Below are 8691 nucleotides of genomic sequence, written 5' to 3' on the forward strand. Positions count from 1 at the left end.
CATTTTCATTGGTCTTTGAAAATTTTTCTATGAATCTGAGATAGTGGAGTTCTGATATTTAATGAGAAAGAATCCATATTCATAAAACTCAAAAGCATAAAATATTTCACTTTGTTTAATGAATATATAATATCTTCAAACTGATATTCATTGATATACTGCATATGCATTTCAGATTATCTGTCTATATATGATCTCTGTACCATATATAGAATCCCACCAGCCAAACTAGCAGTTAAACGTTAACTGAGGGCCTCTTGGAAATCCTGTTTTTTTTGGGGGGGGGGGTTGCCTATGGCTGGCTCACTAGTAATCTACCACAAAGCTTTCTAGGGCCAAGATTTACCCAGTTTAAAATGCTCAAAAGTCCATCTCAGGAATAAGATCAGCAGGCGGTGTCACTGCAGGACAAAAAGAATACAGCGCACACTCTGGTGGTCGCAGGCAGAGCTTTGATTGTGGCGTTTCTCCAGAGAAGAAGATCAGAGCTACTTATTTGGGTTACAAGTCCCACATACATTATGCACTGTTTTTCTGTTTTATATAACAGTCTTTGATTTTAGTTGAGTCTCATTTATTTTCAAAGATCTCTATGACATGCTTTTCCTTCAGCTTTGATTTTTTTTTAAGTATTTGAAGTAGAAGTGCCCAGTGTAATATTAATTAATAAAAAACAATTTCTGTAAAATTAATAATTTATCCAGCATATGTAAAATAAAAGTTTCACCGTTTCAATTTCTGTAACTGAAATTCTTTGTCTTTGTCCTGCAGTCAGAATGAAATATGCTTATTTGTGCAAAGTAAACTTTTAAAGGCTTCTCTCGGGTCAGTTGATTTAATAAATATTTTTAATTTCCTGTTTGTATTCAGGATGTGCCATAAGCTACGGATACTACGTCATGCCAGAGTGTTGGGTGAACAGTTGGCTTCATCAGTATTTTGTTCCCATTGCCATCGGAAACACGGTGTTCTGTACAAGCCTGTCCTGCTATTCCAGGTAAGAAGCTGATGTTTACATCCTCTCTGTCCTCAGGCTTGTTTAGAAAATTCAGCTTTAACCATCCTGCATCTCACAGTCGTGCACGAGTGAAGGTAAATAAGCCCAATTAAAAACTTGGATGTCAGAGTTTGACTGAATGTAGCTCACTCCTGTGGAACAGCAGATCTCCAAATAATTGTTACTCCTCCTGTAGGAGCCATTTTTTGTGTGTTGTTACCTTATGTGCGCCGCTGAGGGTCCATTTTAGTGTTTTTACGGCATGGTGTGTTTATGGGACTGTATTTAAGGTAGACACATGTAATTAGCGTCAGGTGTTGTTGGTCGGAAGGAGCAAACAGTTTGAATGCTGTGCTGTTGTGATTTATGTTGAATGATGTGGATACTAAGAAATGTTGAACCACAAATACAACCGATGGAATCCAATAAAGCAGTTAAACGGACAAGATAAATACGGCTGGAGTTATTGGACTATGACTATGGCGAACACCTCAGTGGCTTCAAGCGTAGGCTTGGCCTCTACACCTCCTGCTGCATTTACCCAACAGTTTGCTTTAAATCCTTTTTTTCACTTGTAGAGTACTGGTATGTTTAAAGAAAGAGGTATTTCAGGAAATTCAGTAATCTATCCTGTGTACAGTAACAAAGCAAAATAGAAATCATCCATGCCTGTGGCCCAGCGAAGGAGCCACCTGCAAAAGCCAAATATTTAGTATTCAGAATAGTTTATAGGACACTTTTGAGGCTGGTACTCTTGCCAGCTCGACAGTCCGTGCTTGAAGTGAGAGCTCCCCCTTAGCCTTTCATCTCATGAGAAGTGTGTGTGTCTATAATGGGAAGTGTGTGTGTCTATAATGGGAACTTGTTTGCCTTTTTCCTCTCATCCTGACAAATATACTTCTGAATGGAGTTTGCATTGGTTAAATACTACAAATATTTTAGTGAACCGTGTTCAAAACTCCTGAACTTTATCAGGAGTAACTTCAGAAGGGTCACACTGAGCAAGTGACCCTCCCCCAGTTTGCATCCTCAGCGCTTTGGTGTCTTTTAAGCCAAATGTAAACGGGCTGATCCTAATCTGCAACAGTGTTTGATTTCTGTATTCTTTCAGTGTCGTAAACACCAAAGCCAAGGAGTAATATGATTAGATGGACTTACTCTTGCATAGCTGTAGTGCTTACATTAGCTTCTTGACAGGTTGTGCTGAGACACGCTAGTTTGAAAGGCCAGGAGATGACAAAGTGAAATGATCGCTGCCCTCTGTTGGTCTCTGCAGGTTCCTGGAGTTGCAGTTCCCAAAGAGAAGTAAAGCCCTTCGGACCATAGCATTTGTTGTCCCGTTTATTTTTGACACTGTTCCTCTGATTTACAGGGTAAGTCCCGTTAAAGGAGACCGAAAAGTGAAGTGATGGTACTCACACTCTCTCAGCTCACAGACTTTCACTGTTTCCGACTTTCTACAGCATTTCTGTGTTCAGAATTTTTATAAAATCAACTAATATATAATCTTCTTTTACTCATCAGTCTTCTTATTCTGGAGGGTAGCTCAACTCGTACTCGATTATACCATAGCACATGCACACAGAGGTGATGATTCCTTTTATTAATTAATGATCGATATGAAAGGCTGGTCCTGTTCACTCTGCTGGTCTGTGCTTTCCTCCGGTTTCTTTTTTAGGGCTGACAATAGGGAAAAAAGAGAGGTGTTTTTTTTATGATGGAAGATTCTCCGCTTTTTCTCTTTTTCATCTTGTAAAGGTTTTATTTTATTTCTTTGACACTACAAAGGAGCTGGAAATTGGAGGAAATCCACAGTGTGGGAGTTGCAGACTGTGTGACATGTTTGTCTGTATATATCTGGAGGCAGTAGATTCTTCTCTATATCGAGCTGCTGAGTAACTGAGTTCACTGAGTTTGCTCCGACATCTGAAAGGAAGAAAGTGCCGTATAATACACTTGCATAATTGCATTCTTCTCTTACTTAATTTGACCTTAATTTCCACTCTGAACAAGTGTCTTTGTCAAAAGCCACAGCTTGTGTCGGTCTGTGTTTGTTTGTGTCATTACATAAACGCTGATAAGTGCCATTCTTTAATAATGTAATAGGACTTTGGCTCACTATCCCAGAATCTGATTTCCTTTGTTAATCTAATATAAATGTCTGCCATCAGTTAATTCCCCTAATCACTCTCATTAGTTTATGCATTATGAAAGTCACTTTTCTATCTGGGTCAGTAATGCTCCGACAATCAGTGTTAATCTGTGTTTAATCCAATAATAGAACCTGCCCTGTTTTTTCTGTGTTTAGATTCTTCTGTGCTGCGGTGGAAGCTGCAGTCCAACCGGCGCCTTGTCCAATCACTGTTACCACCTCCTCTTCGCCTTCCTCACTTGTTTTCTGTTTACCGCCCACCTCCCGGAGAGGCTGGCCCCGGGGTGCTTCGACTACTTCGGTACGTCCTTTTGTGGCGCTCAGTACAGCTTGTAACGCACTTTCAAAACTTAATGCCAGTTAAAAGATGAAGAAAAATAACCAAATGAGTCCCATTCAAATTCAAGTGCATGTACAAAAGCTTTTGAAGTTTTAGAAACCTCTGTTTTCATTGAGTTAGCTCCAAGATAGGAATACATGTAAGTTTATGAACAATAGTTTGGGAAAGGCCTTTAAAGAAAGGAACCTTTGGGAGTGTCGGAGTTCTTCTCTAAGCACCGTGTTCCTTAGTTTTACCCTCCGTGTGGGACTGCAACGCTTACATTTGCCTTCTATTGTCTTTGCTCGTTTTTGAATGTTTTCCCTGCTGGTTGCTGCACAGTTGATGCTAAATAATGGCTCAATATCAAACAGGCTTTGGAAGTGATGGCGTGTAAACCTGCACAGACTTTTCTTTGCTCGGTGGATTGTTTTTTTTTTCTCTGGTGAAGTTTCATTGTTTCAAACGCCTCTGAAGGCGGACAAAAGCTGCTGCGTTTGTTAATCTTTGAAAAAAAGAGGAGGTTTTTTAAAAATTTGTTTATTATTATCAAATGGTGCTTTGAAAATATATTAAAAAAGGGTCTTTCCCAACTTTTTGGATACAAAAAAGAGAATACACAAAAGAGGGAAGTTAAGTGCAAAACATAAAGATGATTAAATGAACAAAGTCTCCCGCATGTTTAACCTGGCACCGTAATTCCAGTCCATTATTCCTTTGTTGAAAGAAATCTTTCCTGTAGAGCTCCATGTCAGTCTTTAGCTGAGGGTGGTGCTGAATTTACTGGTTATTCACTTTTTTTTTTCTTCTTTTTTTTTTACTGGGAATCAGAATACTTTTGTATCTTTCCTCAGCTTCATGGCACAAAAGTGGTTTAGGTACAAGTTCTCAAAATCTAGTAGTGTACAGGTCTTAAATGATATATTCAGTGTTTTGTGTATGTCCTCCTTTTTTTTTTTTTTTTTTTTTTTTTTTTTTTTTTTTAAGCATCCCCAAAACATAAGCACTGTCTCCAACACTTGGAGTGTGTATTCCTTTAGGACTCGACAAGTGAAACAAAGTATCAAGTATGACATTTCAACAATGTTCTCTGCAGAGTTATTCAGGGACTATCGAAAATTGCATATTTCTTTTAGGTCCTCAGAGGATAGCCTTATTCCTGCTTCTTCTTTTCCCTAATATGTGGAGTGTTCTCATTCCTAGCTTAGGACAGTGTTTCATGCAGCTTTGTGATGGCTTTGTTGACAGGACTGTAACCCTATAAATCATGAGATAGTTTAGTCAAAGGTTCAAACCTCATCAAAACCCAGTCTAAGCAAATGAGGATTACTTTAAACTGTGAATAATTCAAAGCTGCTCTGGATAGTAGGGACGCCATAGTTTTACTGTTGGACTCGCCTGTTCAGTTCGGCAACTTGACTCGACAGTTTTTGCTTCATTAATTGAAACTCGTCCTCCTTCCCAAAGGCCACAGCCACCAGCTCTTCCACGTCAGCGCTGTGGTGGGGTCCCACTTCCAGATGGAGGGTGTGATCGCAGACATGACATCACGGAGGACGTGGCTCCTGAAGCATGGAATGATGCCATCTTTTCTTGGGACCATCGGGGCACTCGCCATAAGCCTTGTCATCAACCTCGGCATCATCGGCATTTTCAGCGCCCCGCTGCTCTGGAAATCGTGCCGCAGCCCCAACCAGCCACACTCGTCCACCTGCGGGTGCAAGGAGCAGTGAGGGGGGGTGTTTTCCGCCTCATAAAAGCTGATTCGCTTTCCAAAGGAAAGGTTCGGCTGTTTGTCTAAGCAGCTACAGTTCACAGTAGTTCTTGTTTAACACCTTTAGTTTTCTCACTTTATCTTCCATGTCCTGGCAGCGTTGCACGTGTGACGTGTTCGTGTGTTTACGCAGAAGCTGAGGACCCAGACACGGTTATCAAAGCCTTTTTTCTGGTGTTAATGGAAGTGAGGCTGAAAACACATCTGTGAATGATTGTTTGTTTTTATGCTTCTCATTGCTGATTTATATGAAAACGGCTCTGGGTTGAAGGAAGCAAGCTGTGGTAACACGACATCTCAGTGCCTGTTTGCAGTGAATCACTACAAACTTCAAACTGGAAACAATGTCACAATTTGCAGGGATTCTTTTCTAATTAACAGCGTCAGAAACTCTGTTTCCGTTATTCAGTGATTATTGAAATATTCTCTGTAACTGGACGCATTGGTCAGTGTAGTTGTCCTGTGCGTTAAAGCAGCATGGACAACACATGTTCACCTCGTAGATTGGATTGCCGGCTCTTATATATCCACCTATTGATTCCACTCTGACTGGCATTGATTTGCAGACCAGTGTGGTTCTCTTTCTGATTGCCTGCCTTTATTATGAACCCTACAATCTGCCACAGGTTACAGTGCTGCGGTGATTAAAAGACAGGTACCATTTTTATAACCATTTGGTGTTCCCATGGCAACACTATAGTGGCCTCATGCCCCCTGAAGGTCTTCAACAATTTTATGTTCTGAGCAAATGGCACCATTTTACCTTTCCATCACGTCTCATAAGATCCACTCTGAACTATCAGGTAAAGGGGGGGAAAAAGCACTTAAAATTACAAGCAAAAAATAAATACATAAATAAAACCAGTTTGTAATATTTCGAGTCTGGAGAAATTTCCAACATGTGTGGTTTATAATAACTACTGGTTGAATTAAGAGAAATGGAGAGAGGAGAGATGTATAGTTAGCTAGTCATAGCCTGGGATGATATTAATGTGGGAGCTTTGTGTTGTTGCAGTATCTGGTGCACTTTGCAAACTATTAACCTTTCCTATACTGTGGGTATCTTGTGACTATTTACCACTCTTCTATTTATAGAATATTTATTGCTTGTTGTAGATGCATTAACGGAAATGAAGACAGTTGTTTTTTTTTTTTTTTTTTTTTTTTTTTTTGTATCAGGTAGGTGAGCTAACAATAACTCCTAATAAATAAGCAATTTACACTGAAAAGATGGCCCATCTTATCAAGTACTTTTTGACCATTATTGAGCCTTAAAGGGACTCTAAACTGCACTTTACAGGACCATCTAGATTGGTTTTGTGTGAGTTTCCCAGTTTTGGAGATATCTGCTGAGAAGTTCTCTGCCTTGTCTTGAAAAACTGACTTCATATTTGCCTCGCGCTCAGAAATAACTCGGCTGTAATTGTCTCTTTCCAGAAATCACGCCCCTGCAAAAAGTTTCACACAGGAACTATTTTCTTTCTGCTCTTTTCTACATCTGGTGCTCAGTAACAGAGCTCAGCTGAGGGGTGAAAAGGTCAGTGTTTATACAATATCACAAACACATGCTTCCCATCATGGGTGTAGCTTGTAGCTGAAAGAAAATAGTTCTTACTGTCCTGTAAAACTGGCCACGGCCGTTATTACTGACTAAAATGAAAAAAAGAACATTTATTTAACATCATTTAAGCAATATTTTGTGATAACAAAACTAAAAAGTCTCTAATTTTAGTCTTTAACAGTGAAATTTGTCACAGGTATTTGAGTCTGTGGTGTCGACGTGGTGTGAGTCAGCTGTCTTCAGTGTTGCAACAAAAAAACAACTAAAGCTAAACTGAAAGGAGAAGATCATCTCCGAAATCTAACTGAAATTGAAATGAAGTGAAATTTAAAACTATAATTTCTCTATTTATTCGGTTATGATTTGTAGAAAGAGACAGTGCTGCTCAGTTTTTAAAGTATATTTTTTGTGTAATTCAAGCACAAAGCGGTGAACGCCAGTTGGTTCCAACAGATTTAAGAGAAGCCAATATCTCCAAAACTGGGCCTGACAAATGCAATTAAATTGTACTGCAGGCCATTTTTTTTTTCTTTTGTTCAAAAATAATTTTTAGCCTTTTTGACAAAACTCTGTAAAATTGTAAGTCGAGAAAAGGAAAAAAAAAAAGGAAAAAGAAAAAGAAACGAGCTGCAGCTCTTGTTATTGTTTAAAAAAAAAAAGGCTATCTTGGATCTTTCTCACTTGTTTTAAGAGAAACTTTTACTCCCAATAATGCACAAAAAAAACTTGATAAGATCCATTAATTAGATAATTCATTAATCAGCATATAAGGTTGCATAATACTGTTATATAATACAGGATTTTAGCTGAGGAAGCTGGGTCTCACGTTACTAAACATCTCAGTTGTAGCACTGATGCTCGTCGTGCTTGTACTGTATTAAACCCATTGTTGAGCATATTTATGGGACAGATTTACACCTAACTTCATCATCGCCGCTTAAACACGCATCTTTTAACACTCGTAGTGGAGAGGTTGATCAGAGGGGAAATGTATGTGATATCATAGGACTGAGGTGTGTTACAGGTCCATGTCGGACGCTGAAGTAGAAATGTCGGAGGCGAGTGTGTAGAATCACAAAGCACACACACACACACATTTATATTAGAGCACTTGTTTTTAAGATGTGTTCGAGGTCAGTGTGCAGAGTATAAAGTCACATCTTCCTTAACGTGGCAGACGCTGCCATCAGTGTTCCCATGTTTTATCTCCTCCCCTGCTGAGCATGGATCGATTTTATTTTCTCTACAGTCGTCATCTTACAGCATTCCTCTGTTTGACCCTCTTGATTCTTGGAATTGCATCATTACCGACTTAATGTGATTCTACTAGACTTGTCTGGAAGCCTTTACTTCTGAGCTGGTGTTTGTTTGGGGGGGGGGGGTTCGGGTCATCTTACTCATTCTCAGCCGTTTACTGTTTGCAGACGTTCCAGAGTTCTAAAGCTCAGTCATGCTGAGGGGTCGAGGCTTCCACGTCATCGATTTTTGTTTTCAATCTGCACTTATTTGACCAACATATCAAACCCTACTGTTAAGTTCCAAGTCGATGATTTCTCCAGACCAGATCACTGTTACCCTGAGGACGATAATAGCAGGAAAAGTGAGCACTTGTGGCCTTTCCTAAACACTTTATGGATGGATGTTGAGTGATGTGAAGCGCAAAGACAAGAGCAGGAGAACCATTGAATTTTTTTTAAATAAAAAAAAGAGGGGTAAAGTTATTGGTGCCTTTTTTAATGTTTTACATTTTAAAGTTTTTCTTTTGATACAAAACACACAAACTACTCTTGAAATGTATAAATACTGATTTGTTCTTTGCCGTCTATAATTTGTAATTTGCTGCTTTGTTCTACTAGATTTGTGTAATAAATGAAACCTTTTATAAATG

At 39.2% G+C, this 8691-nt stretch overlaps 1 protein-coding gene across 2 annotated transcripts in view; it reads left to right on the forward strand.

Annotated features, from left to right (window-relative positions):
- Positions 1-8691, forward strand: part of paqr6 (progestin and adipoQ receptor family member VI) — a 29758-nt gene extending 21067 nt beyond the window's left edge. For both annotated transcript variants that reach the window (XM_039619437.1, XM_039619438.1), the window contains exons 5-8: positions 871-997; positions 2274-2370; positions 3306-3450; positions 4936-8691. In XM_039619437.1, coding sequence (XP_039475371.1) covers positions 871-997; positions 2274-2370; positions 3306-3450; positions 4936-5201 — 635 coding nt within the window. In that variant the 3' untranslated portion in view covers positions 5202-8691. The remainder of the gene's footprint in view (positions 1-870; positions 998-2273; positions 2371-3305; positions 3451-4935) is intronic.

Source organism: Oreochromis aureus, linkage group 11, assembly GCF_013358895.1.
Source record: "Oreochromis aureus strain Israel breed Guangdong linkage group 11, ZZ_aureus, whole genome shotgun sequence".
NCBI classification, from domain to species: domain Eukaryota; kingdom Metazoa; phylum Chordata; class Actinopteri; order Cichliformes; family Cichlidae; genus Oreochromis; species Oreochromis aureus.